The sequence below is a fragment of the Vicia villosa genome, linkage group LG7 (genome assembly GCF_029867415.1).
Source record: "Vicia villosa cultivar HV-30 ecotype Madison, WI linkage group LG7, Vvil1.0, whole genome shotgun sequence".
NCBI classification, from domain to species: Eukaryota; Viridiplantae; Streptophyta; class Magnoliopsida; order Fabales; family Fabaceae; genus Vicia; species Vicia villosa.
The window spans coordinates 26,700,243-26,716,077 of NC_081186.1; the positions used below are offsets into that span (position 1 = coordinate 26,700,243).

A 15,835-nucleotide genomic window follows, 5' to 3' on the forward strand; every position below is an offset into this window, starting at 1 on the left:
AAATATTTGTTTTTTTCTATTATAAAAATATTTCTTAAAATTAGATTGTTATTGAAAAATTGTAAGTGACTTCTTAGATATAAAAAATCAATTATATAATTTAAGAAAACATTATAAATATCACAAATAATAATTGTAAAATAATTATTATTATGGTATTTTTTAAAATTAAATATTTTCGTGATCTTTTGAATATATCAAAATTTATTAAATAAATAAATATATTTTTTAACAAATGAGATTCATATAGGTAGATAAATACATAAATATATTTTTTAAACAAATAAAATTAATATTTTTAAAAAATATAATAAATAAAACTAAAATAAGAGGAATTTTTATGTAATATAAAAACCCATGAATATATTCTATTAAAACCCTATAAATATCTTGTGATTCACTTGTAGTTATTTTACTACAACAAAATCACCTGTAGATTTATCACCTAAAATTTCAATAGCGAAAATCTATCGGATATTTGTGGCCTTATTATCCATCAGAAATTCCGAAAAATAAATAGTTCCGGCTCTGAAAAAAAATTAACGCGTTAAAAATAAAAAAACAAGAAAGAGGTCAAAATTGGTTAGTATTGCCACATCAGATTAAAAGTCCACGTGGCCGAATTCTATTTGATAACCCACGTAAAGATCTCCTCCACCATTTCTCCTATTTGAATCGTAAGAAGCTCTGGTTCTTAGATCCAGTTCTCACCGCAGCAGAGGAACCAAATTTCTTCCTCTCCTCCGCAATCCCTATTATCGATATTTATCTCTAAATTCTCAACCGATCGGCGATCTCTCACGAATAGGTAAATCTCTTTCTCTTTGATTCATTTCCGAGATTCTCAGATTCACAGATCTGTGTATATGTATGAAATCGTTCGATCTCCGTTTTGTTTTTTTTGCTATTCGCTTTATACCTTCGTACATGATTGCATGTGCATTACCGCTGTGAAATTCAGCTGTGCTTTGTGTCTGTATAAACATGTTGATTGCTAATTGTTGATCTATGCCATGCGATAAGGGTTTTGTAATCGTGTGTATGTTGCATGGATGTCGCTGAATGGATTGATACGGATCTAGCTGTATCGAGGCAGATATTTGTTTGCATGATTTTTAATTTTGGTTTCATGATGATTTGATGAATGTGTATGTTATGTGATTATCAATGTTTTTTTTCTTTCTCTTTTCATTGTTTTTAAACCATATCTAAAGGTTTGTTGGATCATGTATTCCGGGAATTAGAATTAAACTGAATTTTTTTGAGACCTGAAAGTGATCTATTTTTTTTTAAATGAAGAATTTGCTTTGTAATGTGATGTAATTGATTTGAGTTTTTTCATTGTTTTCTTCTGTTTGATTCGATGCTCAAACCCAAAATAATTTATGAAGTCTGCATGTATTAAAAATATCTTGTTTAATTAGTTATTTCTCTTGCAACAGGATGAGAGTTAGTCCAAGCATCATAATTTGATATTTATACATCTGATCTTAATGAATTTTCTGATGCAGGTTAAATTAGTCTAATCTGGTAAGATGGGAGGTGGGTTTAGAGTGCTTCACTTAGTCAGACCTTTTTTGTCATTCCTTCCTGAAGTTCAGACTGCTGATAGGAAAGTGCCGTTTAGAGAGAAGGTCATATATACTGTGATCGCCCTGTTCATTTTTCTGGTGTGTAGTCAGCTCCCTCTGTATGGAATACACTCAACAACGGGTGCTGATCCGTTCTATTGGATGCGTGTTATCCTAGCTTCAAACCGTGGAACTGTTATGGAGCTTGGAATCACCCCCATTGTCACTTCTGGACTGGTGATGCAACTTTTGGCTGGCTCAAAGATCATTGAAGTGGACAACAATGTAAGGGAGGATCGTGCTCTCTTGTAAGTATTTTATTTGTTGATCATGTTATTTTCTTTTTCTAGTACATAAGATATTTGCTCCACTGTGTACACTTGAAACTTCTGTTAGTTTCATTGGTATCTCTGAATGTGTTATGCATGCTTCTGTTCATGGTGTATGAAATTAATATAGCATGTGCTCTGGGTTATGTCTTATGGTTTTTAATTCCTCACTGAATCTGCATATTTCCTAGAGCTTTGTGCTGCCATATTGTGGAAAATTTTGTTTGTTCTTATGCTCAAGTAGGTTGACTAATGAGATAAATTCCTCTTTGCTCTTTGCTCCCAGAAATGGTGCTCAGAAGCTGCTCGGCATCCTGATAGCTGTTGGGGAGGCTGTTGCCTATGTTCTTTCAGGGATGTATGGTAGTGTGGGCCAACTTGGAGTGGGAAATGCCATCCTCATCATCCTCCAGCTCTTTTTTGCAGGTATCATTGTCATATGTTTAGATGAGCTCCTTCAAAAAGGTTATGGTTTGGGATCTGGAATTTCTCTATTTATTGCCACCAATATCTGGTAATTTTTGTGGTGCCTTATTTCCTTTTCTATATTAATTTTTTTATGGATGGCGCTATTTTTTTTTTAAAACAAAGGATATGCTCTTTTATAAAAATAACTAAGGAGGATTGTCTCATTTTTATTCAGTGAAAACATTATATGGAAAGCATTTAGTCCCACTACCATTAACAGTGGCAGAGGAGCCGAATTTGAGGGTGCTGTAATTGCTCTATTCCATTTGTTGATAACTAGATCAGACAAGGTTCGGGCTCTCCGGGAAGCATTTTATCGGCAGAATCTTCCCAATGTCACAAATCTGCTGGCTACTGTCTTGATCTTCCTAATTGTAATATACTTCCAAGGTTTCCGTGTGGTTTTGCCTGTAAGGTCAAAGAATGCACGTGGACAGCAGGGCTCATACCCAATCAAACTGTTTTACACCTCCAACATGCCCATTATTCTTCAGTCTGCCCTTGTTTCCAATCTCTACTTCCTTTCCCAGGTAATGGATTTTATCATGGTATGTTGCAAATTGGAGTAAATATTTTCCTATTGTTTTAAACAATATGGTTTTACCTGGTTTTTACAGCTGCTACACAGAAAGTACGCTGGAAACTTCATTGTCGATCTTTTGGGAAAATGGAAGGAATCTGAATATGGAGGCGGTCACTCTATTCCTGTTGGTGGCATTGCATACTATATAACTGCACCATCCAGGTAATAGAGTTGTTTCCTTTCAAATGGTTTTATAATTATAAAGCTATTAGATTCTTTGCCTAGCTTGATATAAAACTTCAATCAGTTACATATTTAATGCTATTAAATTCTTTGCCCAACTCTTAATTTGTCATTTGAATTGTTGTTTTTTACAGCTTAGCTGATATGGCAGCCAATCCTTTCCATGCACTGTTCTATCTGGTGTTTATGCTGTCAGCCTGTGCCTTGTTCTCCAAAACTTGGATTGAAGTCTCTGGTTCATCTGCTAGAGATGTTGCCAAGCAGTTGAAGGTACAGATTTGACATGCATTTACTTAAAATTCATCTGGTGTTAATAACTGTCTTAAGGCTGTGCACTATATAACACACGGGTTCTAAGACTTTCTAAAACTTTGCATGTGATAACAATCATTTTTCAACTTGCAGGAACAACAAATGGTTATGCCTGGCCATCGGGAGTCAAACTTGCAGAAAGAGCTTAACCGATACATTCCCACTGCTGCAGCATTTGGAGGGATGTGTATTGGTGCCCTGACAGTATTGGCAGATTTCATGGGGGCAATTGGTTCAGGAACCGGAATCTTGCTTGCCGTAACAATCATCTATCAGTACTTTGAGACATTTGAGAAGGAGAGAGCCAGTGAGCTTGGTTTCTTCGGTTTCTAAACTTCTTAGTCATCACTGTTGGTGACGCAATCGGGTTATCCCGCACCCACAGTTTTGGAGTGTTGAGGAATCGAATGTAGGTCCTTTAACACAGTAAGGAAGAAAATAGATTAGCTCGTCATCACTTTTTTCTCTAGTGAGAAAGTACCAAGTAGTATATCACTGTAAACGCTTTTTTTTTTTGCATTTTCTGAAAATATTTCTGTTAATTTAATATCTCAAAGTTAGACACCATCTGGTACTTTTAGAAGTTAATTAATTTTGTTTTTAAATAATTTTGCGTTGCCTGTTTGAAGATTTCTTGGAAGAGGTTTGTTGTTTTTGTGAAACATCAGGCCAATTGAAACGGAATCCTAAATTGATAATGAAGTAAGAACAGGCATGGCATAAATCATTTTGGTTCTTTCAAGAAGCTTGCAACCCCTAGAGTTTCATGTGATGATAATATCATTGACGTACAATTGTATAACATCAAGCCTTTGTTTTTGAAAATTAAGAGAGATGAATCTGATTTTAAATTAACAAATGGGGATTTCTTAATGCACCCATGACTTTCTAGTGCACATGTATCTCCGGACGAATTAAATGTTTATTGAAATACCAATTATTTTGAAGATGCATATTTGGGATAATGTTGGATGGCTATTTTTGGAATTTTGCGTAGCAAAAACATAATTGAATAACACCTACATGACAATCAAAATATGATTGATATTATAAACATAATTGAAAAACAACTACATGACAATCAAAATATGATTGATATTATAAAATCAACAATCAAAATATGATTGATATTATAAAATCAACAATACGTAAGGGATTTTAACATACATCAAACATCCAGGTGGACATTGTAACATCTTGATAATATCATCGACTGATCTTGAAATAGTCGGATTCAGCTTGATCGGAACTTTTGATTCTAAACGAAAGGAGATTCTCCACATAGCTCGTAAATCAGAGACCGTCTTCAGCTCAGTGTTGCTGAACTCAAGCTTCTCTTCTTTGTCAAAGGATAGCGAACAATACTCAATCTTCACAATTTTGCGATTGTCACCATATGGTAGTAGGTTGTGCACTGTGAATTACAGATCTTCAACAGGGGGTGTATTCGGCGATCTTAAATTCTCTTGATGGTGTATTGTCAGTAAAGTGAACATTTCCAACATGTCAAATGATGTTCATTCTTGTTTTTGGTGTTTTGGTATGAAACAATATGCAAAGTGAGCTTATTTATAGTATTTGGAGGCTAACATGGACCTCACAAATCCTATCTTGTGATAGAAAACTCTCGGGAAATATAACTCCAGAACCACCCTTTATTCCTTTATTTCGGAGATGTATTTTTCGGAATCTTTTCTGACATAGCAAACAAAAACAGAACAGGCAGAAACTTGTATTGAATGCAATTCTTTTTTACAAACTACAAAATATATTAGACACCATAACACATTAATAAAATGTCACTTATAATAAAATAATAAATAACTACTTAAATGAACTAAAATAATTATCGCCGACCAAATCTATAGGTGGTACCTCATTTGACTTTTCTTTGTTGTTTTCTTTTTCAATCATGCTCAATTTGGTGTACTCTTGCATTCTTTCAATAAATTGGTTCAATCAAGTCTCAGATTTGATTGTATAATGAGCTCCCAACTCCGGTGATGCAAGTGGTATAGGGCATCCCGATTTCAAATACACTTGAATAAAAAGTTGAAGATTTGAAACCCACCCAACACAGATGATACGATCACTGTAATTTGGTGGTAGAGCAGTGCGTAGTAGGAAATTTTTTTCCCGAGAAACCGTATCTTGTAAGATCAATACATACTGCCTCATACGCACTTGCTATGAGATGACCCATCTCAGGGAAGTGCATCCATTTATCCTCCGATGCATGTCCACTAATGCAAGGTACAAGAGAGTGATAAATTTCTTCAACTTTCTCTTTATTCCCTAACACCCGTATGTATAATTCTTTATTTCTCCTCAACTCTTGGATAAAAGTATGACAGACAAGTGTGTGATCCTCTTCCCTTTACCGAATAAAGCAAAAGCAACCCGAAAACCACAGTTACCGTCACCCTTGACATTGACGATCCATTCAATGTAATTTTGCATAAAAACCTACATCTCCTCAATGAATCAGATTTTTGCTGGAGGCGGTGTAAGAGGTGGTTTGCTAATGCGAGCTCATTTGAAAACAATTTTATGAGATTTTAGAGTCGGTGAATCAGAAAAAAGTTTGTCAACGCGTTCAAAATATGATGGACTCCTCATTGTTGAATTATCACTCAGTGTAGGTTTGACCTTATTAGGTGCTCCTTTTGTTTTTACCGGTTGAGAGGATGATTTCAAGTCTGTGGTCTCCGAAAAAACAATCTTGCTCAATTGCTCTTTGATTTGGAGTTTCGTGTTGTCGTCGACCTTCAAAAATCTTGTATCGCTTCCCACTCAGTCAAGATGGAGATATTCGATTTATCGTCTTTCTTAACACCGTCATCAGCAAAACTGAGCCTCTTCCAATGACTGCAGACTTCGTCCATTCGTATTGGGCTATCAAGTTTCACCTTCTTAGATATAACACAGCACATGGGAGATCATAATTTCTCACAAGTGTACAACCACACTTTGAGCTATTTGAACCTAAATTACCACCTCGTATGGCTTCGAGAAAAATATAATTCAGAGCTGATTGAGATATGTTACCGACCAACTAAGAATATAGAGTGTTGTCTTTAAACCTGTTTTCCAACACTGTGATACTACGATCAAATGATGTTTGTATCTCATTATGCTAGTTTTGTATCATTTAGTTCATATATTCCCAATCCGCACACAAATCACCCTTGCTATTTCCCAACCAATTCTTCAAACAAACACGAGCAAACTCAACTCGGTTTGTTGTTGTACTTTCAACGTGTATAACCTGATCGGTCCAAGCATAAACAATCTTCTCCTTTACCTGGTTCAAAATTGTGCTTTCAACATATTTCAGTAAATCAAGATATTTCACGCACACCTTCCTGAAATGTATAACAACATCAGCATATAGGTCTTTTGTAGATACATTTATTATAACATTCCATGCATCCATAATTTTCTCAACAATAACTCCCGCCTTGACCATTTTTCCATCTTCGACCTCTATCTGTTTTGTCCCTACCACATGTTTAACCCCGACTTCTAACATTCTTTATAATGTGATACCTACAAAAGTAATGGATAAAAAGTAGGAAATACTTTTACAACCGAATTCATTAAAGCAGTATCACGGTCGATAACAATTACTTCCGGCATTTTTTCTTGGTCCTTCAACATTGACCAACAAACCTCTAAAACCCAAGCAAAATTGTCCTCTTTTTTGCACTCTAGACCGCACCATGTAAATCATCACCACCGTGAAACCTTCATCACCATCTAAATCGCACCATGTAAATCATCACCACTGTGAAACCTTCATCACCACTCACACCTTACTCTGAACCGTTTTTTCTTATTAGAAACCAAGTCATATTCGATTCAATGCAGCTTCTTTTCTGCAACAACAACATCAACTGCGTACAACACTTTCACCAGCTTCACCGCACGCATCAACAATAACAACCATTCAGAAGAAGATTTTCGAAAAGGCAACACGACGTTCATATTTCCATATTTGTTCAAAATTAAAGAGAAGAGGAAGGACATTATTATCTCACCTCTGGTTTTCTGGATTTCTTGTATTTCCTTCGAAGCTACAAATCCAGGTTCTGCTTCTTTTACTCCATTGTATGATACCATTGTTCTGCTTGCCGTAACTATATTGTGTTGCTTGTTGTTTCTGATTTGAAGACTGTGTGAACTGTGAGAATTTGTTTCAGTTGTTAGGTATCAGAGATTGTTGTTTGATTATTGTTTTTTGTTTGTTCATTCTGAAAGTTGTTTTTCACTGTATGTTTGGATTATTGGAAATAGAAGATTAGCAAGTGAGAGATTGAGACTTGAATGTTTGATTCATGAGCCTGTTGTTGTTTTGATGGAGAAAGAACCGAGAGAGTAAAAGAGCGTGAGGATGGTAAGAACAAAGGAAGAAATTTGAGTGAGAGGACCATGGAAAGGACGGAGGGCACATTTTTGTGAGAGTGAATTAGATACAGAAGAACATGAGAGAGTTTCAAATCGTGAGGTTTAAGAAGGAGGAGTGAAGATATTTGATTTCTTTCATGATCAGAGGGTTAGAAGCAGAGGGAGAGTTAGGGTGTGTTTGGTTCAGGGTAGATGGAGGGGAGGGGAGGGAATATTTTTAATTAAATGTGTTTGGTTCAAATTTTATGAGAGGAGGGGAGGGAAAGGGAGGGAAGCAAAACCCCTCCAAAACACACTTTTTGCATTCCTCCAAATCAGAGGGATTTGGAGGGGAGGGGAGGGAATCTCAACTTTAATATTTTAAAAATTAATATAATTACTATAATATCCTCAGTTTAATTTTAATATTTTAAAATTATTCATTTTCTTTTGTATTATTGCTCTCTTCTGTGTGATTTTTCTCGATTACTTCTATCAACTTATTATAATTATTCTCAACCTTCAAATTGTTTTGAAATTTTTATCCCTAATATAAATCATAATCATTTCACTTTTTTGATTTTTTATAACTCTTTTATGTTTATTTATGTTTCTTTTTTCTAATTTTGTTATGTATCCTATCATATTTTCTTTTATATCAAATTTTAAAATTTTCATTTTAATTAATTAATTTATTTTATTAAAATATTTAAATAATTTATATTTAATAATAAATTATTTTATGTGTTAAATAATTCATTACGATTTCAAAGTTGTTATCAACATATAGTTTAATTTGTTTTTGAACATTTTATTTGAATTAAGTTAACTCAATTTTTTAACGTTACGTAGTAAATTATAACTTTTTAGTCACTCAATATTAGAAATTTTACTAACAAAAAAATATGTATAGATTTTTCACATTTGAATATCATATTGTATCACTTATATAAGATAATAAGGATAAAAATGTAAATTATTAATAAAATCTCTCCCCTGCACTCCTGAACCAAATATATTTTTAATTAAAATCCCTCTCTTCCCCTCTCCTCCCCTCGTTTGAACCAAACACTCATCTGATTAAAAAAATCCCCTCACCTCCCCTCCCCTCGTTTGAACCAAACACTCATCTGATTAAAAAAATCCCCTCACCTCCCCTCCCCTCGTTTGAACCAAACACTCATTTGATTAAAAAAAATCCCCTCACCTCCCCTCCCCTTCTCTCCCCTCCATTAAAATCCCTCCACTCCCCTCCCCCTCATTTGAACCAAACACACCCTTATGTGTGAAAAATACCGAGAAAGAGAGAGTGGGAAACGGCGCCCCACTAGTGTTTTTAGGGCTTGTTTCATGTGTTTTACCATTGGGCTTAAATGATTCCATGACCCAATTCGAACTTCATGTTCATCACATTGAAAACTATACTTCGTACCCCTACCATTATCACTTTACCCCTACATTTTTTAAAATATTCCAATTCTATCCTTTTAATTTATAAAATAATTTTATTATTTAATATTTACCATTTCACACCCCTACCAAAGTGCATCGGATAAATTATAGTCAAGTTTTCCGGTTTGTAATTTTTCTTCACCGGATAACTTGCAGTCAGGTTATCAAGTTTTTAATTTTTCTTCATCGGATAACTTGCAGTCAAGTTATCTAGTTTGTAATATTTCTTCATCGGATAACTTGCAGTCAAGTTATCCGGTTTGTAATATTATAGATAACGATTTTATTTACTTTTGGCCACGGTTTTTCCTTGTTGCCTAAACTTTTTTATTTTTTATTTTATTTACTTTTGAACAAAAAAGTAAATATTAAATAAATTCGTTATCTACAATATTACAAATCGGATAACTTGACTGCAAGTTATCCAGTGAAGAAAAATTACAAACCGGATAACTTGACTGCAAGTTATCCGGTGAAGAAAAATTACAAATTGGAAAACTTGATTGCAAGTTATCCGATGCACTTTGGCAGGGGTGTGAAATAGTAAATATTAAATAATAAAATTATTTTATAAATTAAAAGGATAGAATTGGAATATTTTAAAAAATGTAGGGGTAGAGGGATAATGGTAGGGGTACGATGTATAATTTTCCATCACATTCTGCTTCGGAATACACCCTCTCCTGGGGACCGACTTGATTCAAATGTTTTGGGCCTTTGCCTCTATGGGCTGGCGCCCCATCCTGTCTTTCACACTCCTTTTTTTATTTCTTTTAGCCCATTTCTACTTTATTTTATATTTTACTTTTATTTTGATATTTGTTTTAATGTCTTAATTCCTTTATTTGATTTTATTTGCACATGTTTTAGACTTTTAATCAGTTAATTAAATATTGCTTTAGTTAATTGATTATTGTAAATTAAAATTGATTAGTCTTATTAATTGATTTTTCTTAACTTGGTTAATTGATTTAATCAATTTTTAATTAATCGATTAAATAGCTATTTCACCCCTTTCTCTTGGTTTCATTACTTGGTTAAATATTTGTTTTTGTTGCTTGAGATGTGTATCTCTTATTTGTGAAGTGTTTACTTCTTTCTTGTTTGTGATTATCATGTTCCCTTAGGATACGATTCTACCTTGTTCAAGGTAAATCGTATAGACCTTAGTCTCTTATCCAAGCATGTCAACTTCTAGGGCTCTTTAGTCCCCCCTTTAGTTTAGGACATCTTTTTTTTCTTTTCAACTTTAAAACACTTTAATCATACTTATATAATTTTCCCCTAAACAATACCAACTAAAAAACTTAATAAGTAGAGAAGGGTGAATATCCTTGCATTGAGATTTAATTCACCATTATCTACATTCAACCAAAAACACCTAATGTACCTAATAAATATCTAAAATCTAAAAAGTGGAGAAAGGTGGGCATCCTTGCCTGGTTAGGTAAGAGCATGTTATTTCCGCTCCATTCCCCAGCTTAAGTCTCCAAAGGTCGAGCAGCGGAGTGCGAATGTAACTGTTCAATAAAAAACACAAACAAACATAAATTATTGAGCCGAACTACGATAACTCTGATTCCTCAAAAAGGATACATAGGCATTAGGGTAGGGCCCGAGCGAGCACAATTTTATTTTCCCTACATTTTACATGCATTGCATTTCTGTAGCATTAAGCTTTAGACTTAGACTTTTTACACCCATAGATTAGAATGAACAAGAGCGGATCCCATCGAGTACGACGGACGTGAGGGGTGCTAATCTCTTCCCCTTGTGTAACCGACTCCCTTACCCTTTCTCTTGGTCGTAAGACCCTTGTTTGTTTTCTCTTAGGTTTTACTCGATGTTTTCCTTTTCCTTCTTGTGGGATAAATAAACACTCGATGGAGACTTCATTGTTTTTGATGAGTTTTCCAGTTGCTTCAAGCATGTCATCATGAAATTCATACTCTCGTTCATTTATCAAATGCTTCCGAATATCTACAACCTTAACTAAGACAAGTGAAGCATCTTGAGACACAATATGTTTGGGGATAGCATCGGGATTGCTGGTAATGTAAACAAAAACATAAAAACTAAGAAACATCCATAACACGAAAAAAGATTGCTGGTAAATCAGTACAAACATCTTCCGGAAATGTATCTTCGGACAAGTTCATAGAAATTCCGGAATTACACTTTCAGTAAAAGCGTGACCTTTTTTATTGTTTCAAAACCATATTAATGTGAGGAATGAGGGTTCAGATGATTGAACTTTATCTTAAATTCCACTTCCTTTAGCTCATTTGATTTGATGAAACACAAGAATGGAGATTAGGAGTGAAAAACTTGATTGAGAATGGAAGGATTTTTGGAGAAGATTTAAGGAAAATATGGAAAATGAAGTTGATCATGCAGGTTTCTGCTTTTAGAAATTTCACTTTTGATTTTTCAGAGATGCATCTCCAGAATAATTTGACATGCAAAGGTGACAAGATTCCAATTTCCCAACAATTTTACTGGAGTTACATCTCCAGAATTATTCCTGTAATGGTTCTGAAGTAATTTATTATATCACATTTCCAGAGATATATCTCTAGAATATTTTGTAATTTAACTCTAGGATGGCACCAAATTTGTTCGCTTTTGTATGATGCAAATGGTGTGTCTGAAAATATATTTTCGGAAACTGATGGGCAATTTCGGGTTATCAAATGATTCTTTTGAATTATATAGGATGTAATAAGAAATTCCCTTAACAAATTCATAGTCATAGGGATACTTACACAATGTTTGGCACAAAGTTTTGTTACGAGCTAGATGCATTAGATCCCAAGTTTGTTATTGGATTAGGGTATACAATTCCTTGCTCATGACATCACTCAGTGCACTTGTTTGGAGTGTCATGCCATATAGGGTGGGAATAGGTTGGGCTGAATTATGACCTACTAAAAATTCAAAATCTATTTAATAGACTAACAAATTAAAAGATAAATAAGACAAAAAGTTTGTTTTCATTGACTCATTCGAGGTTACCTATTGTTCTTGTAGAATATTTTTGATTACCTCCTGGAAGAAGATTCTGGCGAGGTCACACAGGAGTTTGTGAGTGTTTAACTTTAGGGATTTGAGCAATGCAAGTGGTGCAAGCTCAAGATAGAATGTCTCTTGCTTATCCCTCGGTCGAGAGCCCTATTTATAGCTGCTAGAGCAATAATCACCATCATAAATGGAGGAACATTGGATTCCCTCCCTAATGAGCGAACTTCAGTAACCTCTGCCGCCTGGCAATTAAAGGATTGTAACTTCCGTAACGGCAGAGTCCTTCATGTGTTGATGGCGATTACGACCTACTAAGGCAAAACAGTTACGAGTCTACTCGAGATAATGCACGCCAACCTATAGAATCCGTCCTGGTCGGGCTAAGGACCCTGCCTGAGTTGGAGATTCGATCCGGTTTGTGCCTTACTGCCGTGTTGGGGTGACCTCTATGAATCTTTTAGCGACACCGACTAGGAATTTGGGTCGTCAGGTTCGATCGAGGTTCTTACGGAAATGGGAGAATCTTTTATTGACACATAAGTATTGAAGTATAAGAGTAGCTCGGTGGATCATGACGATATAGAGAAGATTTCTTCTAAAAGGAGTATCTCCTCTACTGGGAATGAGGAGGACGTGATTTTGGACGTGTGTGAGGAAGGTGAAACCATGTGTCTTTCTCGTCCACAGGGTGTTGGCAACAAATCCTTTTATATTTATCTGAACCTTTTAGACGATTTCCAAATTCAGTTCCCTTTTACTAATTTTGAGGTTGACCTGCTAACCGCCATGAATATATCCCCAGTGCATATCAGACCTAATGGATGGGGCTTTATAAAAGCTTTTGAGTTTCTATGTGAGGCTTTGCTCATCGACCCTACTCTAGGTATCTTCTTCTCTCTCTTTGAGTTAAATGGAGCTGACAAATGAAGTTTGGTAAGTATCAACGGGTCCTCGAGCAGGAATTTTCTCCGAGCCAATACTTCCAACTACAAATATTTCAAGAATTGGTTCGTTCGAGTAAGAGGGGGAGTGAGTGTTCGGAAGTGTTATACAACTCTGATGGAAGTCAACGCTTCCCTTTTATTGGACCAAGAATCTAGTCCTCATTCTTGGATACGACTATGACAAGCTAAGTGTCGATGAGAATCAAGATCTTTCCTTCTTAGATGCCTTCTCCGTGATGAAAACCAAAGATATTATGGAGAAGTCTGACGACTAAGTGACAATCTTGGCTTATTTAGGTACTGATTTTGTGTTTATAACATCATGCATATTATTTGCTCGCATTTAAGTTTAAAGAAGAATGTTTTTACCTTTTATGCAGGAAAAATGTCATATGTCAATCTCAAGGAGCTAAGAAAGCTGATGGTTGAAGCTAGGGTGAGGTGTGCCGCCACCCAATCCACGTTGAAATCATAACCCTTCGGTCTACAAACTCGGGCTCTTCGGAAGAAGAAATCAGAGACCATTAAGGAATCGCAGGCGGTTCCAGCGGCTAGCTCCGACCTTCCCCGTGTCTCCGAGCCTCCTCCTACCAAGAAACAAAAACTTATGTTGATTGAACCTACCAGCAGCATTGATCAAGTGATGCAAGAAACCGGGTAGGGCAGCCGACCATCCCATCCGGACCCACAGTTTAAGTTTTGGGAAAATAGTTTTGACGGCTTGAAGTTTCTATATGTTCATCTGAATTCAGATGAAGACATTGCTAAAGTAAAATCTATAGGTCCTCAACAGCTTACTGCTAACTTGGGAGCCTACCTAATACAGATTGATGTGATGGTCCAGGCTCTATTTGAATTGGGGGATGACTCCGACCAAGCTGAGCACCGTTTATCTTAGGAAGTGACTAAGTTGAAGGAAGATTTGAGGACTCAGACTGAAAAGTTCGAAGAGGTCAATAAGCAACTAGCCCGACTGTCAGAGGAAAGAAAAGGTTCAGAGGCTCTTTTGGCCAACCTTACTCAAGAGGTTAAGAAGCTCAAGGAGTGCGTCCAAGAGGTCGAGAAGCTTAAGGAGTCTAATGACCAGCTTAAAGTTTCCTTAAAGGAAGCCCAACTCGACTTCCTTTTTGCTGGTGACGAGGCTTTTGAGAGAGAAAAAGCACAAGCTTTGGTTCTTCAGCCCGATCTGAATGTTGGAGCCATGGACTTCTTCAAAATTGTCCGAGATGGTCAACTGGTGGACCTGGATGATGGATCTCTTGACGTTGAAACTGGGAGTGTGCATGACAAAGATGATAAAGAGCCCTTCATGGAGAATTTCGAGGACCACCCTGTTGACCAGCCCGGTTCTTGATGTTCTGTGTTATTAATGTCTGTATATTTTGCGGTTCTGAATGTGTAATATTTTTAATCCCTGGGTGGCATGCACAATTACTATGGCCTCTATGGGCTTCTCTTTTGAATGCATTATTTTGTTTTGAAATTTTAACTCGTATGTTTAAAATTATATCTTGTATGTATGAACATGTTTTGTATGTATGAATGTTGTTTAATCGACCTAGCACTATATGACTTCCCCCAAGCAAGAAATCTGCGCAGTGGGGTGAAGGGCTCTTTAGATGCGAAAGCATACTCAAGGAAATTGACCCCTGGTTCACAAGAACATGGAGGGCCGACTAGTTGTAGAATATAAGACGTCGACAGTCCAGCCAGCTTATGTTGAAAGGGACGTGATGGCGCGATTAGAGACCGTGATGGCCTAGTCGACTTTATCAAAGGGGCCGCGATGGCACGGTTTTAACTAGCGCGACAAGAGACCGCGATGACCTAGTCGACTTTATCAAAGAGGACACAATGGCACAATTTAACTAACGCGACAAGAGGCCGCGGTGGCCTAGTCGACTTTATCAAAGGGGCCGCGGTGGCACGATTTGACTAACGTGACAAGAGACCGCGATGACCTAGTCGACTTTATATAAGGGGTCGTGATGGTACGATTTGACTAACGCGACAAGAGACCGCGATGACCTAGTCGACTTTATCAAAGGGGCTGCGATGGCTCAATTTGACTAATGCGAGAAGAGGTCGTGATGGCCTAATCGACTTTATCAAAGGGGCCGCAATGGCACAATTTGACTAACACAATAAGATACAGTGATGGTCTAGTCGACTTTTTTTCCAGTTAGTGCTTTTGCTGCTCAATTTCTCTAATGGAATTCGTCGTTGTTCTAAAGAGGTCGAAGGTGCCTCATTAAAAAGCTTAGTAGGAAAAATAGTACTCCTCCCGACCTTGACCTTAATTGATTACAAACTTCAAAGTTCTCCATCATAGAAGAATAACAAACTTATTTGATATATCCAAATCCTAAAAAAAAAAAACCTAAACTTCCGCTTTCTCTTAATCGCTCGACGGCGGGGCGTAATTATTCCTTTGAAGAAGATTGGTGGTTTCCCCGTTCTTCAACCTTCTGCTTTGCCCCCATCGTCGAAGTACTTCAACTTCCACTAAGGCGAGTCGGAGGACGAGCCCCTTGAATATTCTTCTCGGGATCCCTTATATTCCTCTACAAGAGACCTTCTCTTCAT

At 36.3% G+C, this 15,835-nt stretch overlaps 1 protein-coding gene across 1 annotated transcript; it reads left to right on the forward strand.

The window, feature by feature from the left end:
- Nucleotides 1–656: 656 nt before the first annotated feature.
- On the forward strand, nt 657–4,054 carry LOC131620413 (uncharacterized). Its single transcript, XM_058891481.1, has 7 exons — nt 657–808; nt 1,512–1,879; nt 2,187–2,414; nt 2,544–2,898; nt 2,986–3,113; nt 3,269–3,404; nt 3,540–4,054. Exons 2-7 carry the CDS (start codon nt 1,536–1,538, stop codon nt 3,777–3,779), a joined length of 1,431 nt encoding a protein of 476 aa, XP_058747464.1. The 5' UTR covers nt 657–808; nt 1,512–1,535; the 3' UTR covers nt 3,780–4,054.
- Nucleotides 4,055–15,835: the final 11,781 nt, after the last annotated feature.